This window comes from Mauremys reevesii, linkage group 7, assembly GCF_016161935.1.
Source record: "Mauremys reevesii isolate NIE-2019 linkage group 7, ASM1616193v1, whole genome shotgun sequence".
Classification (NCBI taxonomy): Eukaryota; Metazoa; Chordata; order Testudines; family Geoemydidae; genus Mauremys; species Mauremys reevesii.
Genome location: NC_052629.1, coordinates 11,075,001 through 11,095,818, shown reverse-complemented (window position 1 = coordinate 11,095,818; position 20,818 = coordinate 11,075,001). Strand labels below are relative to the sequence as shown.

Here is a 20,818-nt window from a genome sequence, read left to right as displayed (position 1 = left end):
CTCACCTATGGAGGTGTGCAGGTGTGTTTAATATGCGCTCTCACGGATGACATGGCGTGTGAGAAACCATGTGCCTAACTACACATTTTAAGGTGGTCTGTCCATAGGGATTGCCCATACTTGGTAAAATACAAAAGAAGTCTCTGGGCCGAAACAAAGAATAAATGTGTCTAAACATACTTCTCAGTATCTATATATGTGTCTGTGCACATGCGTGTAATATAAATGCAGATAAAAAGAAAGACGGTGTGTGTGCGTGTGCATGCATATGCAAACACCCCTCCCCGCCCCCCGCAGTACACACACCTTTGCCTGAGAAATTCCTTTCTTCAGACAAGATTCCATGAATTGCAATAAACATCCTAAAAATTCTAAGCAGCTCATTATATACCCCTGTCTGCTTTTATGGCTCCAAGCCAGAATATAATGATGAGCCTTAACTTGTTAAGGACAACTAATTTTTTGTTCCTGGCTGTCTCAGGGGCTTCTCTCTTACTCACTCTCACTTTACTTCACTGTTGACATGTTTCTGTTAACTGGATGTCATCTGCCTGCCTTGATTTTATGCACAAGCAGTGGGATGCATTTTTCTGTGCAACAATTCTGCTTTGAGTTGCATTAGATTTGTCATTATTCTCTCATTTCCCCCTTGCACTTGTAACATTTCATCTATTCCTGCCTTATTTTTTGAGCCACGGTGCACCCACATTATGGTTTATACATGATCTTGCTCCCTTTGAAGCCGGCAGATTTCAGAGCCAGCCCTCGTCAGGAGAAGTGCCTGCTACCAATTTAGCAGGCTGAGGGCCCCGAGCTCCAACATCTCAATCTAAAGGGGGTCACAGGGTGGCACAAGCGAGTGTCAGCAAGTGCTGTTTAATTGCCAATCTAGGCTTCTCCATGGTGTTTAAAGTATAATGACCCATCACTTAATTCAGAGAAGTCCTGGCCCTGCTGCTGAATGGAATGAATATCAAAGGGTGTGCTAGAGCAGGGCAAGGATCCTACATTTCCTATAACTGCCATAAGTATAATAGACCTGTACTTCTGTAGTCCCATTACCACAATAATGTATTTAATTTGCTGTATACTCTTTTTAACTAGCTACCTTTCATAAGGCCTGTCTTGGGAATATAGCATCCCCCCAAAAGAAAGAAAGAAACTAGCCTTACTAATAATAATTAAACTAAACCAAGCTCTACTTTGCCTCACCTCACACCTTCACATCTTTTGTACATATTTTAAAGACTAAAGGGGAATTGTCACTTAATTTGCAGCTTTTCCCCAGCCCTGGATCTCTATCTGCACTGGGCCCTTTTATACAAATTTAGGTTTCCAGGCGTCTCTTTTTAGTCACTGTATCAACAAGTGAACGTTCTGTTATCAAGTTTATTTTATATCTTTAACACATACCGAGTGTTTCCCCACTCACTCTCCAGCCCTGGCTACAGGTTTCTGTTACTTAAGGTAGGAGTTACCATTCGCTACTCAAATCTTCCTCTGTACTCTAACCTGCATGTATTAACTGCAGAGATGTAGGCGAGGGGGGAGCGGGGGAAAGAGATGTGGAACCTTGCTATGTAATGCATGCTAATTTAATTATGTGCCATCATCAAAATGGATTAGCTGTTTCAGCCCATCAGGAAAGTCTAAACCTCCACCGATTTAATTAACCAGACTGAAAATCAGATGAACAGAAAATAAAACTATCATTAGGAGCAATTAGAGATTACTTAAACATAGTGCTGCCAACCAGTTTGTAAATAAAACTAGCAGCCCCTGGAAAATTAGCTGGAATTAATTGGAGATAGGGAGGGGGAGAAGTATATTCTTCTAAAGCTTTAGAGGGTCAGGGAGGTACTTTTATGTTGACTACTAGTGTTTTGAGCTCTGGAATGGGGAAAAAGCACAATAACCTTCTTTCCAACTCAGCCTGAATAACAATAATACACCCACACCCTCCCCTTTCTTACACAGAGCACTGCCCTGGATGATAGCCACTGAGAAAGCAAAACATGTCAGGACTTCTCCTTGCTTTTTCAACGTCATGGACTACTATATTTTTCAATTAGTTGGCTTCAAAAAACACAGTCCCCGCCTCCCATACTTTGAAGTTCAATGGCTGTGTTGTGACTCCCTTTCTCATCAGATGGGACAATTCTGTTTTTTGCAAACTGGAAATGACTGCTTAACTAAATGCTTCCAGAAATGCATTTTCTAGATGAAACACACTTCTCTACAGAGAATGTTAAGAGGAGTTACATTTGCCCTTGATTCAGAACCTCAGTACTTTGAACTCACCTTGACATGGAAGCATTGACAGTCAGAGCTGTTGGGTAGGGATGCCGGAATCCCCCTGTTGTGATTGGGTAAACTGGTTGACCTTGCCTGGAAAGAAGAAGGGGAAAAAATAGTGAGAGAAAGAAAAAAGGGTTTTAAAAAAAAAAAAAAAACCCTCTCTGCACAGTAAGCTTTATTCTCATTTGATCAGAACAAAAATCTTGGGGATTGTACAGCAAGGATCAAAGGAAAGAAACACAGAACAATTTGAATGCCATAAATCTGATAGGAATGGCTAATTAAATTTTATAACCTCTGCTTATGTCAATAGAGACCCTCTCCCCAAGCTGAAACTAGGTGTTTTGTTGTAATAATTAAAGGCGAAGTCTCGCTTGCTTTAATGGAGCCATCACACTAATTGAGGGCTACACATCCAAAGGAAAACAATAATGAATGTAAATTTATACCAAAATAAAGTACAGTGAATCAAAGGACTTCAGTTGCGCTTTGGGCCTCTTTCGGTATTTAGATCTCGGTGAGAAAACATTAAATTAACAGAGCTTAATTTGTAGCCTTTTGTCAGATTAACAAGTGTTGACAAGAGTTACCGGGGGAGAGTCCCCAAGAAGTATTGTGGGTAACCAATAGACAATCACACCTCATTACAATAATTAAAAAATACAGCAACATGCAAAACAGCATCCTCATGAAAGACACACAACTTTTTCTGATTGAGATTTGTCTGTGCTGGCTAGTTCTTTTTATCTGTCCTTCAAACAGATATCAGCTCTGCTGGTAGGATACTTATTTTGTTTTGTTTTTTAAGCATAACCCATATGAGATAACCAGGCCAGTTTAGGATAGGTGGGTCCAGTAGCTGATTGTGAAACAAAAGAGGTAGAGAAGTTAAAATGAAAACCCTTATCTACCTTTGCTGGATGTTTGTATGATTGATTAAACTAAAAAAGGATTCGGTTTTTTAAAGGATGGGATTATTGGTATCAACCCATAACAAAAGGTCCCACAAAAAGAATGTAAAAATTGTGAATAGGTAAATAAATACAGCAGGGTAAATTGAAGATTTGGGTTGTAAGCCTCCTACCTGACATGCAGGTGAGTGTTTCCACATGCATTAGGAAACTGGCCACCACATCCTGTGATTATAAGCACCTGCATATGGCAGACATGATCTAATGCCCAAAGGTGACATGTATGTCCACAAAATGCCAAGACACAACAAGGCTCCACTGGAAAGGAGAAAAAAGGGACACCTGGCCATTGGTAAGAGATGAGGGCACTTCTATCCATTACTCCCTCACTTTAACTTTTTTCCGTTTTCAGTCACAAGCTGAGTGTATTTATTTTATGTGTCAGGAGTGCCATCTTCTTTATTGTACAAACCTCTTCCATTAAAATAAACAACTATTCCACAAGACTCAGGTGATGCCTGAGAACAATACAGGTTGGATGGACTAGCCACTGTGAGAAAAAAGGCCAGTGCATACGAGTGTGGGGCCTGCATCCTAAAGGTAAGCTGGCTTATTGAGCAAGAGAGAAATCGCCACATACATACAGGGATTTGGTTTAGATAGAACAATGCCTTGTGTTTCTGTTTCTGCTAGAGCTGTGCATTTCTGGTGAAATTCACCCCTTTGGACAGGGCCAGCACGAGGGTGAACTTCAACCTCTCTTCTTTATAGTGTGAAGACCCCTTCATGCCCTGTAAGCGCCAAGCACCATAACCCTGTGAGGAGGGGAAGTGTGTGAAACAACCTCTCATGTGGGCTTCTGAGGAGGGATCACTGAGGCCAGGTCATGTCAAGGTCTCCCTGAATCCACATATGCATATCCAGTGACCAGGGACTCCTCATAGCTGGTATAGAGACCATGGAAGGACTGCACTCCATCCCCAATTCATGTCCTCAGGTCTGGGTGTATGTATGAATTTTATGGCCTCTACCCCTTACTCAGTTCCTTATAGATACCCCATTTCCTCAAAGACAGGTGAACTTCATCCTATGTGGCTAGAGCAAATAACCTAGAGCATAATGCAGTACTCATGCCCTTGGGAAACTCAGCCTGAGATTCCCAATATCAGTGAGGCCTGAAATATCCTTTATATGTGAATAACACATCTTATGGCAATAAAAAATTATACTGTAATGCAGAGACCCTTTTCTTCCAGGACCTCAGTGCACTTTACAAACAATAATCAACTAAACTGTGGGGCAAGGAGGTATTATAAACCCATTTCAGAGATGGCAACATAGAGGCAGCAGGTACCAATGACTCACAGCATTTTATCTGAGGGACTCCCATTCCCTACAAGTTCTACACGTGCAAAAAATAAACAAATGGACATTCCCCGTGGGTGGGTTTTGGGGTTTTTTTTTGGCCACCTTTAATCTGAACTAATTCATTTTTCTTGTCTTTAATAAAAATTCACTCCTAAGTTACTACCTTTTCAACCAGATGTCACCCATTTCACCAGTCAACATAAACTCTGCCCATCCCCACATGGAAAACAGGGACTCATAGCGTAGAAGAGCAATGCAGTTGTAATTACAGAGTTACATTAATGGTGACATTATTTAAAAAAAACCCACACCACTGAAACCATCATCAACCACCACAAAATCAAACTCGGGGACTGTGAAAAATGAGACATCCAGCAAAGATGTATTTATAAAGTGTTTTAACAGAGGGGCTATGAATTTATGTCTCACAGGCCATCGGTTGGCTAAAGACAATATATATGTGTAGTGATATCTGAGTGCGCATATTTGCTTAATACCATATGACTTGGTATCAGAGCCCCAAGTTTATTTAATCTTAATTGAGCAGTTATCAATTCACCCACATCATAAAGTGGCAGCTGGCAAATACACTTATCTCAATACATATACACACTTGTTTTTACATTAAAAATTAGACATGTCAAAAACCCAAAATGGAAATAAAAAAATGGAACTCCTTACTGTGGTACTAACCATCCTAGCGGATGGGGGATTTGCCCTACAGTGCCTGGTGATAACGGATAATAAGGAGATATATCCGGAGGATGCGGAGGCCTTGGAATTCCTAGGGAAGAGGAAAGTGAAATGGCATAAATATTGGGTCAGGAAAGGAAATAAAAGGGGGTAGAAAAATCATATCGGTTTCTATGCCATGGTTATGCTAGTGATTTTGGTTACTAGTTCCAACGGTCGGCCCACTGCCTTAACCTGCACTTGCCAGAACGGGCCACTTTATATTGTAAGTAAATGAGATTCACCAAATGACAGGGGAGGTTTGATCCTCTCGACCCTGCCACCAAAGACCATTATTAATTATTTGTAGTACAATAGTCCTTACAGTCCCATCAGAGACCCGGACCTCACTGTGCTAGGTGCTGTACAAATAGAACAAAAAAGACGGTCCCCTCCCACAATCACTCAGGATTTTTCTCTGAGAGGCCTGAAAGGATGGAGCCCCCAGCCACTCCCCTCCTTGTGCTCCATTCCGAGTAAACCTCCAAAATAAACCATTATATTTCTAAGTGGTTCCCACTTTTGGGTGAGCATGAGGCATTTGGGTTTGTGTCTCCACTCTACCCTAAAATCTTGAAGGTGAGAAGACAGAGTCCTGGATAGTGCTTGATAAAAAGAAGAGGCGTGGGGATATTTTAGTCCTGTTGCTGTGCATATTCACAGCTAAAGGAATTCAGCTCCAAATATAAGGTCTGATCTTGCAACCCTTACCTTTGGAGTCAATGGGACTTCCGCAGGTAATGGTTATAAGACTGGGACCTTCAAATAGTATGGCAGAAGCAGAATTAAAACAGAGAGCATTAAAAGGCAGGGGCACTGCATTCATAGCTGAAAAGTATTTTTTTTAAATCACCCAGGAAGCTTTTAATCTCTAAATTAAATCTCCCTGTGTGACATTTTCATGCAGACGCTGCTTTTTCTCCATTACAAAAACCAAACAGATTAACTGAGCTTTAACCATACAGTGAGCTATTTGCACACTTGAAAGAATGTTCACAGAAGAAAAGTAAACAGTCTACAGACGTTAATCATATGTTTTACGATAACCATTTAAAAGCTATTCCCTGTACTGCCATTATTTAAATGAGTGGTTGACTATGCCATTCACTTTACAGGAATGGCTAGACGGCTCCTTTTAAGCCATGCAAAGTTAGCATTAAGTACAATTAAAAGGAAGCCCCAGCTGCGGTGTGTAAAGTGAACAACAGCTAATAGTGTACCAGCTCATTCACGAGCTGGGGTTTAGATAATTTATCTGCATATGATAGAGCAATTCTTTCGACAAACTCTAACACGTATTCCCTGTTTCAAATTTGCCTTCTAATTAACTAGCAGGGATTTGGATTAACAACAACAAAACACTGCCACTGAGAACTCTATGGAGGCTGAAGAAAGGAAGACTGACACTATCGGTATCAGGACACGCAGTAAAACACTCATGGCTGGCCGGGGTCAGCTGACTCCGGCTCGTGGGGCGCAGGCTCTGGAGCTGTAAAATTGCAGTGTAGATGTTTGGGTTGAGACAGGAGCCTGGGCTCTGGGACCTGCCAGCCTTGTGGGGTCTCAGAACCCAGGCTCCAGCCTGAGCCCGAATGTCTACACTGCAGTTTTATAGCCCCATGGCCTAAGCCCTCTGGGCCGAAATCAGCTGACATGGGCCAGCGGTGCGTGTTTAACTGGAGTATAGACATATCTTATATGACTTCTGTGGGGCCACATGTTAAACAGAGACCCCCTTTTTTAAAGTTAGAATAACATGTAAAATCTATTCTGCTAAGACCAGTAAATCTAAGCAGGGTTTTGTATTGCTCTATATTCAAGAAGATTGCTCTTCAGGGTGAACTGAGACTTGGGTAGACTGACATTTGGGGAAAAAAGTTGCAAGTGTGCAGATGGAACTAAAGCAGCGCGGGTGGATGGAAATTCAAGATTATAAGAGAAAAATGGCTGAACCTCTGACACAGAAACAATGGGTTTTGGGGAATCAGAGAGATTCATTTTGAAACTGACTGCGACCTTCCACCTTTAAAATTCCAGCTGCAATTTTGTAAGTGCAGATCACAGAATGAACATGTTTAACTCCTTGGGTTGCTCCGGCAAATCAGACAGAGATCTAAATGTGCATTATTTGCTCCACCTCTGCTGCACAGAAATACAGGCTTAGATGACTGAAGGCCCAGCGTTCCATGTGCAGCTTCTTGGGCTTTTTATGAAAACTTAGCCCAACAGGTTTAGATCTAAAGCCTCACGAATTTAGGAGAGTGGTTCAAAAGCAAATTGGATTCTCTCAGCATATTTCACAACCATTTGCCACTGCAGCATGGGAAATTCACCCCTCAAAACAAACCACAAAGACGACTTTCTCCAACCCCCTCACAACCAGACTCCCCACCTACCTGTTTTTGGATCTACGTCGGCTGGTAAATGTGGAGGAGGGTTTCCTGGTGTGAAATGCTCATTGCTGTACGTGATAAGCGGCGTGAGAGGGTGTACATGGTGCGGGTGCTGCACAACTGGCACTTTGTTAGACTGTCAAAAGAAAAAGGGGATGTGGGGGAACACCCTTTGTTAACGATGCTGCACACTCATCCCCGCTAAAGCCTTGGGAATTATCTAAAGAAATGTATGTTGCCAAGAGTTGTAACATGATTCTTATGTTTTCCCTCCGTGTTTCTGCGGCAATTTTCTCCTCCCCCGCCCCATCCTGTTCACAAGTAAATGGGTAAGAATCTTTCTTTATTCTCTTTGACCCTTCGTGCTCCCTATTGGGGCAGTAGATTTTTTTCTTACGACTCCTCACGCTTCACCTCTGTGATGCATGCAAGCTCTTCAGTGAGCTGCTGACGGAGTCCCCCAGTTTAATTAGCACGAGACCCAAATGCTTAGTGACCTGAAGGTCTTTCTCTTCTCTCCCAGCTACCAGTCTACATTTTACACTTCTTTTATAAAGAGGCTGCATAAAAAGTCCTCATAATTTTGGAGTATTCCCTTCATCCGGCAGCACTAAACTGCCAGATGATCACCTGCATATCTTATGCATATTATAAGAGACCTGATTAATTATCAATTCAACAGATAGCACTAATCAGTTAACTGGATACTGATGAATTGTGCTACTAAAACATGCAGATTTTCAAATAACGGCAGGAATGTAGATACAGACGTTGAAATGAAAAAGTCACTTGGCCAAAAAAGAAATAAAAACCACAAAAGTCATGCAGATATATCATGAGATTTTTCTTGTTATGTTTTCATAAGTGGCAAAATTATTCTCTTTCTCTCTGTATTTCTTTCTTCAGGAAAAAAAGAAATACAGAGAGAAAGAAAGAGCGGGTTGGTAACTTACCCTTACAAGATCACAAAGAAAAAATTAAGCTGAAACAAGTGAACTACTGGACCATTTACTGCAAGTAATCCAATTGCAAAAAACCCTATTCCCCACAGAGGATTTTCACTAAAATCCTACAACAGGGACATTTAACCAGATTAGGTACCAGCAAAGATAAAGAGGCTAGTATTAGATGATGAATGGATTAGAGTCAAGTTTCATTTTAGAATGTGTCTTCATTTCCTTTTATTACTTTAAGTAAGGAACAGCTTGCATTAACATCAAGTAAAAGGAATCACATTAAAAGAAAGAAGTGATACTCCAGCAGCGCCCACTAGCGCCACTACAGTTCAGGGTCTGTCAGCGTTTTCATTCTAATCCCCTTTCCTGAAGGGCACTAGAATTCAGGACTGAAACTTGCTGGTACAAGTTGTCAAGCAGATATTTTTCCCCAGCGCTGTATTAAACAAAATATTACTTGAGCTCAGTCTGATCATTTTGTGCATCTCTTAAAAGCACATTTATTTTTATTCCCAACTTTTGTTAAAGGGTGATAATTTCTACAGGAGGAGGGAAAAAAAGCATACTGAATTTTTGAAAAGTACCACACATCTCAAATGCAGGTTAATGTCTAATGTCATCTTCTACTGGGGACAGATTCAAATGATAATTTGTGAGCTATTTTCCATAACTTTTGCTTTGTTTTTATTTATTTTTTAATCTCTTCACGCAGTGGCACATGCCAAATAGTAGCTGTGTGACATAGATCATGGCTAGTATGTGAAATCCAGTGCTGCCAATTCCAGTGTATTGTGCTCACAGGATCATAGGCGTGTCATACAGACTACAATGCTGACCACAACAGTTACTCTGCATTTATGCCAGGGCATCCGAGGGCTGGATTTGGCCCCTTATGTGAAAAAAGTCAATTGAAAAAGCCTAACAAAGTTCTGTGCTCTTAAGAGTGAACTATCCTGGGAAAGTTTGGCAACACTGAAAACTTTGGCCAAATAAGTCATATTAGGTATTGTCCAAAGAGACAGACATTGTCCAAACTACCAGGCTTTTCCATGCAGCACCATGTGACCTTCTGTGCAAAGCAACCGTCTGAAAACTACGGATCACAAAGAATTATAATTCCTGACAAGAGGGAATCACTGGCCAAGAGATTTGTGAATCTTTATTATTGGGTAACACGTGGTGCGGCTGGTAAGAGTGGCACAGAGGAGCAACTGGAAGGGCACTGCTAGACATCAGGTTGGAAAAGCATTCAGCCAGACCCCAGTATGCTAACAAAATAAGGTATGGCTTTTACAGAAGGTTAATTTTTTGATAGAAACCACTAAGCAACCCAAGCTGATTAATTAAAAAAAAAATTACTGAAGAAACAACTTTGGAGGGTCAGACAAATTGACAAAAATAACAACATTTAGAATAACGTTGGCTTTGAATACTTATCAGCCCCTGTGGTGGCCTGGCTCTGACAGCGCATGTAAACTGTGTGAAACCACCACCTACTGCTTTGATGTTCCAAGAGCCCATGCAACACCGCTGCAAAATGGCGTGAGTCAAGCATGAAGAGACAAATCATCATTTTACGTAACACCTTGCCAACAAAGAACAGAAGTCGGAGCCTGAGCCTGCAAACCTTTCCTCAGGTGAATAGATTTCATTCATGCAACTGGGTCCCTCTTAAGTCAAAGGGACGACTCATGCGAGTATGGGTTTATAGGATCTGGGCCTTCGGCTCTTCCCAGCACTGTGATCATGCTGCAGGAGGCGGGGAACAGGGAGGAGTGGATTTGGGGAGGATGGGGAAATTACAGTTGCATCTTAAACAAGGCAAAATAAAATAAAATAAAATAAAAAACAAACAAACAAACACCAATCAGTGTCTGTCTTCAAGTAAGGTCGGAACTGTATCACTACACTACAGCCAACCTAGATTTCTCTGCATTTGTATTATATTTAATATTCTGAATTTAGCAGATCAAAAAAGAAGGGGGAGGGGTCTTGCCTCAGTGTGAAGATAGCCAATAATTTGCAAGAGGAAGGGATGAATGGTTTAGAAGAACTCCAGTTATGCATAAACCAACTAAACAAGCTAGTCTTTAAAAGCAACATTACTGAACTATATTAAATAAGTGTCCTTGAAAAACAGCACAAGACAGGATTATGTTTGCGGGCTAGGGCAGGTTTAATGTTGAACTTGCTTCTCTCGTTGAAGTCAATGGGAGCTTTGCCTGTCCCTAACACAAGTGCTGTCCCTAACACTCCCCAATGGCTATAACCAGGTGTATCATAAAAGTTACAGATAGTAAAGACCTACTAGATCATTTTAGCCCATCCCCTCTTGTCAATGCATGACTGCTCTCTGTAGTGTATTTTCTAGTACTTTGCCCAGGAGAGTTTAAGATATAAGATAAAAGCCATTCTGAGAAAATGGAATTTCTTTTCTGGAAACAGCAACTTTAAACATCCCATTCATGGTATGACGTATGTGAAAAGTGGAGCTGTACCACTACATACAGATTAGCAACAATGTATGCAACAGCAGGAAAAAAACCCAAAACACAAAATACACATCTACAGCGTTCCAAGGACCCTGCTACGAAGCCCCTCCTCCCCCATTCTTCTAAAGCAAGGTATTTAGTGCTTTGGATTGAAGCGGGGAAGAGGACAAAATACAAATTACATCACAAGTTTGTTTTTCTTGACTGGCTATGTCTGATGCAGGAAAGATGAAATTAGACCCACGTGGAATCAACAACTAAATCTCTACCCAGGAATTTGATAACGGTTTTGGAAATGCATAACCAAAGATGACTCAAACCATAACTGAACCTTCAGTATTAAAAAGCAAAGCTGAATTGTGGATTGAAGTGGATTGGGGAGACATGCAGGGTGTGGGGATGTTAAAATGGGTGTGCATTAAATGCCGACAGGTGCCCCCAAAAAGAATCTGAATAATTTCGGTGAAACTTGCTGGCAATTGCGTGTGAAATCATTGTGCGTTAGTCTTTGCTGCATGGTAACGACATTAAAATGAAAGAGCTATATATGTGTGTAGAACCGTCTGCCATGAAGGTAACACATCCCTCCAATTAATATTTTCAATCTACTGAAGAAGCTAATATAAGATGTATAATGATTAATAGCTCCTCAATCACTAAAAACACCCAGCCCTCTAATCCTTGCCTGCCCAAGTGAGAACATAATAATCACACTTTGTTCATTTTACTGGAGATGCGAAAATAAAAACTTATAATAGGAAGTTTCTGTTACTGTAATTCCTGTATATCAGGGCATAGTTTGACTCAGGTGATTAAAAACTCGGTATATATTCAAAGTAATGTTAACATGAACACAGAGAAAAGTGTAGCACAGAAAACAGGAAATCTATTGTGCCAGGTTAATATGGCATCTGTAAAAACGGATACACAAAAAATACAAAAACACTGAAAATTCCTTAAGACACTAAGGAACTTGGATTGTAGCTGTTACATTGTTTGATGCAGAAGCCTTTCTTGCCCTAACTACCAAGCCAGGCACCCTAACCTTGAATCTCCCTTGTTTTCTTAGTCAATACCCGTAATTATACATTGAATAGCTAACGATGGAGGGCAAAAGGGGCTTTTTGCAAGAAGCAAAGCTTAAAACCTTCCCGTTCTATACACACAGTTCCTGTGACTACAGCGTGGGGAAAGACCCCCTTGGCTGACCCCTAACCTTTCAAGTGTTCTTAAAGCGTCAAGTTCTGCTAGCCTGCAGGAGATGTTCTGCCACCATCCTAGACACCCCTACCCACCCCCCATACTGTTCATAATTTGGAACGTGGCAAGTGAAAGATTGATTAGGCACTTATATCCAAGACCCCCCACCCTTCCTCCACGATGGGTGACCTCAGAGGAATGAAAGCTTGCCATTCACCTCTAAACCTATTAATCAACAGATAGTGAAAACAAATGGAGCGATAGCTCCGCCTGTCTTTTTTGCCATGTCCTCCTCTTCAATACTCCCCTATTGCTTTCCCTTTCTGCAGAAGAAAGATGGGGTCTGAAAGTGCCTTTATGAGCCTAGTACAATAAAACAAAAGCAGCACAGAAGAGGGTTTGTCAGTCTTCTCCCCTCCTCCAGGGTGGATGCAGAAGATCTACAGTGGTCTTGAATTACGCGGCCCTCCCAGGGACTGCTCTCTCTCCGCCAGCTAAGGGTACTTATTCAGGACCAGTTTACATCAAAAATAGGTGTATACCTGGTCGCCTAAGTGTTTTCCAGGTGCTGCTGTTATAGCTATGCTGATTGCAACCAGTAAAATATTAACAGAAGTTAACAGCTGCAGAGAGCCAGTTAAAGAGTAAAGAACTGTCTTTTCTAAAGGTTGACATCTTTGATTGGTCTTACACAAGGGTGAATCTTTTTATCAGGAAACTAGATCAACAGAAAAGTCTTAACAAACAGAAATATTCTCCCAGGGTTTCAGTGTGCCCAACAAATCAGACCACCTGTAGACAACCGCTACTGCCTTCTTCGCCATCTTCTTCAAAATGATCAAGTAACAGCTCTTGCTGGGCACTGTTAACTTTCACAAGGTAACACCAAACCCAAAGTGCCTTAACATCAATAATTCATACTGATTTCAAACAAAACAAAACAAAACACACACACACACTAAACTAAGATTAAAAAAAAACAAAAAACAACACAGATAGAGAATTTCCTTTAGGAATAAAGATTTAAGTCAATTCTGCTTAGGCTACTAACTGGACTTGGAATGTTTCTTTTTTTTTTTTTAAAGAATGTTTTCACACCTGACTAAGCATTTGCTCCTGAAATCTACTTCCCCTTGCCCCATTATAGCAAATACAGTGGCCTGAGCCCTTTTGCAGTTTAACGTAGCTCATTTCTGCCTAAGGTCCTGCCCTAAGCTAACTGCCTATTGTAACAGAGGACAAGGCCTCTATTGATAACCAGAACTCTCCCTACTAAAAAAGGCTCATTTTCTTCCTTCACACAAATGATGACAGACGCACAGACAACCATGTGTAGGGACAATACCCCCCACAGACAGCGCTTGACAAAACCCACCCCCCTAACAACTCCCTTCCCCCCCAAACCACAAACACTCTTGCACTTCTAACTGCTTCCTCTCTCTCTCTCTCTCTCTATTTCAATGACTTCTTCGGAGCTGCAGAATTGTTCTAACAAACAAGGGCCTACCTGCTATAGCACAAATCAGCCAGCTTTCCAAAATCTGGCCTACCCCGAATTTCTCAAACAAACACAAAGAGAGCTCCCTGGCTTGTAACGCTCCGCAATTCACTTAAGAAAAGTGAATTCTTTTTTCCTTTTGAACTCCTCTCTGAGTTTTGAAGCATCACATGTTCACTAACCGCTCCACACTCAACATTTTCTGCATTCTTCCTATAGGAAGAGGCATTGAAGGGAAGGCGGGGGGGGGGGGTGAATCTTTAAGATTCGCAGGAAATTTCCACTTAAATTCGCAAAAAGGAAACCAAACTGGTGACAATTACAAACTGGCTAGTTTAAAAGAAAGGAAACCAGATCTTGCATGCCTACCTACTGCTTGTTATGTATTATACAGAACAATTTAAAATATTAATAAAGCCTTATTATTTATTATTATTATTATTATTAAAAGAAGAACTGTAGTGCTGATCTCGCTTTTAAAGCTGGCTGGGATGCTAATTTTCCTTTCGCGGAAGTTAAAAAAAAAGAGTGAAAAAATGATACTTGGGCTTTTAAAAGGTAAAGAGTGCTATAGTTCCTACAGTAATGCCAGGTCAGAAAAGAAAAGCGCCTGTTCAGACAGAGAGTAGAACCTTTAGAGGTCCTTCAAAAACTGATTCCCATAAAGTTTATGAAAGTCAATTTTTGCCTCGCTCATTCGCAATTTTTTATCAATAAAAGAGAAAGCCTTCAGTTGCATTTCTTCTACCAAATCTTTACAACACTTGAACAAATCAGCCACCCTCGTGTAAGTGAGTCGTGGCCTACACAAATCCAGACTTCTCTTACCATTATGTTACTGCATCACAAAATTAAAACAAATTAGGTAAACAAGAAGATTTCCAATATGAGCGCCACTGGCTAGATGCTTGGTTTCCTGAAGGTTGAGGCAGCTGAGCATATTAAAAACCTTTAAACCAAAGACCATTTCTCGTATCTTACATGAGAGAAAGAGGATACATTGTTCCTTTCCCAAATTGGCAAATATTCTTCACCCTTTTCAAATACCGTAGTTGATTCCCGAACAGACACGATCCACTTTAACAGTGAGCAAAGAAAAGGAACAGCATAAGGGCCGGAACAGGAGGAAATGTGAATCACAGAGGCTAATGAAATTGAAACAGGCATAAGAGAAGAAAAACACAGATCCTAATTTAAGGATGAGAAGGGGAGAGAAAAGAAATCTATGGATCAGAATTCAGAAAAGGTGGGGAGGAGGTAGAAGGGACTGAACAAATGGGTGATCATGCAACTACCTTATCTCAATTTACTTAGCACGAATAACTTTTAACATAACAGTTCCAACAGTACTTTAAAAGTGATTAAGCTTTTACCCACCGCATAGTACTGTGTCCCTGTAACTGCCACATCATATGGAGTTTCACCTCTTACATATAAATCACACATATTTCAGCACTAGGCATATGCTGCAGGAGAAATCACTACATTGATTTTGTATAGAGATCAGTTACTTGTATCTAAAGCGACAGCCAGAATGTAGGTTTTATCTTAAAAAGCCCAGTAACTTTCTTAAAATAAAAGGAAGGACTTGTGTATGTATCCTTATGCATTTTTGACTATTTCAGTAATACCAAAATGATTAAAGCATTAATGCAGATAAAGATGAATTAAATAAATGTGACGTCATATTTCTTTCAAAATACAGAATTCACAGATCATGATGTACTGCACTGTGGACCCAACATACAGCATTATTTAATGATAATATCTGACTGTACCAAGTGACAAAACTTCATCTTCAAAACACTTCCATTTTTAACTGTGATCATTGCTCATGTGCTAAAAATGTTATACAATGCAAGAAAACAAAGGAGTCATAAAAATGGCCTGAAATTAAGCTACGATCAATTATTTTTAAGACATTAAACGGTTACATAAATGTGTGTTGGGCCAAGTATGTTAGAATTTGAACACACTCTAAAATATCGTAGAAGGAAAGAAATTAATTTATACAGAACTCTCAGGCCTTTCGCCCAAACCCCAATGAGAGCTTCCCCTAAAAATACAAGCCAAAGGACTTTTTCACTAGTCTCACAGAAATTGTGTTGTGAAAGAAGAAAGATATGAATAACTATCATTTTCACCACTGGAAGAGAATATACACCTTTACAACACTTCACCACATCAAGACTTTGTAGAAGAAAAGGCAATACATCCACTATCAAGGGAAAGTCATCACCGCCTCTACGCCAAAGGCATAAAATAACTCCCTCTTCCTAAAGATAGTGACAATACAGCAGACAGGAAAAGAAAACTTCCTGTGAAACTGGGCTGCCTTCTAAAAACACTAACTGTATAATTTCTCTCTCTCATGTATAATTAAGGAGAGCGTACAACTGGTTAAATTGGCTGGTGTACTTTTTATAATATATACTAATATGAGAAAACAACCGATGGAATTCTTTTGATTATGAATATAGAAACACTGCAGCAAAGCACATTCTATTCTGTTTTATAGTTCAATAAAAACAAGTTTTTTCTTTCATCGCTGAGTGAAGAATCATTTCTATACGGACTTCCTAAAATGTGCATCTTACACGCCCGGGCTATGTTTTTGAAGAATCCTTTCCTATAAAATGTAAATGCTTTTTACAAAGTACAACAAAAACAAGGGATTAAAAACCACTAAACAAATATTTTTAATGCTTTCCAAAGAAATTTAGGCTTATTCTTATACCTCAAGTGTTGAATAATGTCCTTTCCAAAACTCCTAATTGTTATACACCTGCCAGGCTTCAAATCAACCTTTTCCCTTAAAAACAAAGAATTTTCACATTCAGGGTTCTCAGTAAAAGAAATAACAGGACTGAATTCCTGAAAGCTTTGACCTAAAAACATAAAAAAAAAAAATTTAAATGAAAGATATAGGGTGAAGTCACATTATCCTTGTGAATATGTTACTGCGTATATAATATACACATAATACATTCATATTTTCCCTTTGTTGTTAAACATTGTTCAATAGTTTATAACATACACACACACACACATACCCCAACCCCCTCCCCCACAAAAAAAGAAAAGGAATTTTCTCCCTTTCCAAAACACAAAACAAAACGATGGGGGTGGGGGGGGAAACAACCCTCAGACCATCTTTGGATTATTGCACAGCTTTGTATGTGGACAGAGTCTTGCTTCACATTGTTTTGCAACTATTACAGCATTACGAAGTGTCACTGAAAAGTCATGCTACCACCAGCCCTTAAAAAAAACGCTCACTGTAAAAAAAAGTATCTAACAAAGGTCACAGCTTGAGACGCCGGCTTTATCTTTTTTCTCCTCGCACGGACCAGAATAAAAAAAAAAAAAAAAAGGAGTCACATAAGAAGTTCAGTGGTCAAGACTGAAAAGCGCGCACACGCAAAAAAGTGCTACTCACCCAGCAATTCAAATTGAGATGCCAGCAGCCGAACTGCTGGAATAGAGAGAACCCAGAGGCAAGCGCTCCTCCTTTACCACTCAAATCTTCCATTCCCACTAAAATTGCATCCCTCGGGTACATAACAGCTTTGTCTTTCCTTCCCTTAACCTCAAAAACTTTTTTCTTCAATGTCTAGATGCCAATTGTGCCGGCTTTGTATTATTTTCCTTGCAGCTTTTCTCTCTCTTATTTTCTTTCCCTCCCCCCCACCACTCTTTCACTTAAAGTACTGGAAAAGCTGTCTTAAAAGATCAAGATGTCTCCAGTTTTTTGGCCTGGTGCTTTCTGAGTGCTCAAAATCCACTGTCATGTTGGCTGCGAAAAGTGTCTTATTTCTAAATTGTCAGCTGTGGATATCAAAATTTAGAAAAACCTCCTCTATTTTCTAATATACCACTTCACCATCCTGCCAGGGAGGGGGGTTGTGGAGGGGAAGACTCATTTTCCTGCTCAGATATGCCTGCTAAGGACAGCTAAAAAAGCAGTTACCTTGGAAATCAATGACAATGCTACTACAGCTCAGGTTGTACAGGTACCACTAAGTGAAGCGAGGAAACAACGGCCGGTCGTGAGGGAGCCTGATCAGCTAAGTGTATGTAGCAAGCAGTCCCTTTATCTACCAGATTGTCATATCTCTCAAAACAAATTTCTTAGGGCGAGAGCTATGAAATAAAAAACTATATTTTCCTGTCACTGTAACACAAAAATGACACTTTATAGGTCCTTGCCATTAGCTCTCGTCCCCCTCCCTCCTTCCAGTGTTAGAGATTTTTTTTAAACTGACCCCTACTGTAGAAGACAAATGCAAGAGGAGCTTTCCGTACTGCTGGAGTTTCAGCGTCTAAAGAAGTTCACCACAGCTACTGTATTTTCACAAGCTGCCCCTGAGCAAGGACCAAAAGGATTCCCATATATCATCAGTGAAATGAACAACAGTGACAGTCTCCCGACATCTTGTAAATTCGCCAAATAGACTATTATTGCCTGATACATAGTCACCTAAGATGGATAGTTGCAAGGACTGCGTTCTAAATTTGAGCTGAGTAGCAAGTGCAATCCACAGTGGCCAGTTCACCAACAGTAATTTCGGACAATTTCATTAAAAAATTTTTTAAGTTGTATTGACGTTTAACCACTCTGCAAGCAAACGCCATAAAGATATAACCACCAGCAATTACAAAACCATCACCCACCATCCTTAGTGAATGAGCTTGTTAATGCAGAAAGACACTGCACATATTGAAAGCTACCATCATGTGGGATTTACACCTTTGGAGCGGACATGAAGAAAGAAGAGTTGCAAACGTTTATTTCCCTATAGATAGTACGACGACTCACACAAAGTTTGTTTTTTATTTTTATTTTTTTAAATTAAGACACTGTTTCATGCAGCGACACCTTGAATAGCTCCAGGTTTATTTTTGTGATGTATGTTTTTAAGCAGTGGCTTAATCTGCAATGAATGTGGATTAAAAAAAGACAACAACAAAAAATCCAACACCAAGAATTTGGAAAGATTTAAGGGAATATAATCAAAGAGAGAGAATTCTAACAATTTTCTTTTCTTACTACCACCCATTCCCCCTTTTCTATATTTATCTGGCCTTCCCGTGCAAAGTGCCAGCCAGCAATCTTTAAGGGCCTTAATACCAAAACAAAACCCCGCGATTTCCCTTTACATGGCAATAACAAAAGCAACGAGACTCCAGTTTGACAAGTAAAAAGCCCCAACAACACGGCAACTAATTGCCTTCCCTCCCTCTATTCACAGCGGCCACCACACTCCAGCGGCTGCCTTTGTCACACGTGCAATTTCTTAAGTAAACTGAAAGTTCTCTTGCTGGTGATGGACAGTTCCCAATCATTTAGCAACAATAACTTATAAAATGCAGCACATAGGATGGGCTTTAAACTAGAAATTTGCTTTCTGGTTCTTCCAAAAAGACAGGAGGAAAATGGAAACAACATGATGAGCCAACACATCCCAGACCTCCTGTTTCCACCCCCTCCCCTTAAACAGCTCATGAATCTAGTAAGTTTCTTCAAAATAGCTCCTGCCTGAACTTACTAATGACTCAACTGGCTCAGTGCTCCGGTTGGGATGTCCTGCAACTACGTTTTCCAAAATGTTAGGGAGTGAAGCCCTAAGTGAAAAGGAAATATAACGAAATTAACAAAATGATCAAATGTTAGGAAAAGTAGAAGAACGAGGCAGAAGCCAGACCCTCCTCTATGAAAGTATGAAACTCTCTCCTTAGCATGAAATTGCAATCACACAGGGGAAGGAGAGACCAAACAGAGCTGCGGGTCCTAGATCCAGAACATAGATGCTAAAATAAAGTTTGATATTTATGGGAAGAGAGGGGAAAACGCATGGCATGGCATTTTTCTAAAAAGTACAAACCAAACCAAAAACCTTTTGCTTGCTCAGACAATGTTTTGGTAGGGGGAAACTGCTCTGGTAGTTTAACCTTGAGGGGGAAAGAACAAAACATAAATGCCACAAACATTGTGCATTTCCAAGTTAAAATAATGCAGCAAGTTTCCACCGATACAGGAGAAAGTTGGAAAAACACAAAGGCATTTTTATCTCCTAAAACTCCAAATGTAATATCATTAGCTATAAGTACATCAATCTTAAGTTATTTCCAACTGGCAGAGAACATGCTGGAGGTTAAAGAAATCAAACATGCAACAGAAATTAAAATATAGATCTACATTAACAAATCAACATCCCTGTCCTCCTAGCACTCATGTGAAAGAAGTAAAAGGTATAGCTTACCATTTACAACAGTTTTAATCAGGGTGCTTCACGCTGCCTGGTTTCAAGCATGCTGCCGTTTGGTATATTAACGTACCTACATGATGTGCAATAACACTGCAGTTGGTTGATCCACTGGAGGGCAGCACCCTACCTAAACCATTCACAACTGAGCTGCACTGAACAGATAAACACACACAGGAGCCAGCTCTACAACGCCAGCTCTTCAGAAAAGATGCTCAAGTTCAGTCCCATTCATAGAATTATCTCGCTTGGTAGGGAAGGACACAATAACTTGCATCTTCCCCCGATTCAATAACAATCCACCAAAAAAGGAGGGAAAAAAGGGGGGGAAGCTCTTTTTTCCCCTCAACCCCGTACTCAGTCAAAAGAACAAAAGCTGATATTTTGTTTGCCGACTTGGCAAATATAAAGGCAATCTCGATCCTCCAAAGAAGTTCACCTAACTTGGTGAAAGCAGGGCTTTGCAGTTCTCCGGTGAAATTAAGCTTTAATGGCTATTTGATTCCACTCAATGAGGAAAAAAAATCTATTTAAATTTGGGTAAAGTTAGAAGACTGTTCCGCTGTACATATTTTTTGCCAACTAAAATTTCCCCAAAATTTCTGACAATATCCAGAACTGAATTATCTTGCTGAAACCATTTTTTAAAGAAAAAATAAACCCTGAAACCCTAAAATAAAAAAGCGAATATTAAAAATTTCAGA

The 20,818-nt window shown here is 40.2% G+C and overlaps 1 protein-coding gene across 35 annotated transcripts in view; it reads right to left on the bottom strand.

Moving 5' to 3' along the window:
- TCF7L2 (transcription factor 7 like 2) overlaps positions 1-20,818 on the bottom strand; it is a 198,688-nt gene that overhangs the window by 22,218 nt on the left and 155,652 nt on the right. For 28 of the 35 annotated variants that reach the window (XM_039548029.1, XM_039548031.1, XM_039548041.1 and 25 more), the window contains exons 5-7: positions 7,706-7,838; positions 5,259-5,361; positions 2,302-2,388 (exon numbers count right to left, since the gene is read on the bottom strand). In XM_039548029.1, the coding sequence (XP_039403963.1) occupies positions 2,302-2,388; positions 5,259-5,361; positions 7,706-7,838 (323 nt within the window). Of the gene's footprint in view, positions 1-2,301; positions 2,389-5,258; positions 5,362-7,705; positions 7,839-17,287; positions 17,411-20,818 lie in introns of those variants that run through there. The other 7 variants (XM_039548033.1, XM_039548038.1, XM_039548039.1 and 4 more) reach the window with 2 other exon arrangements.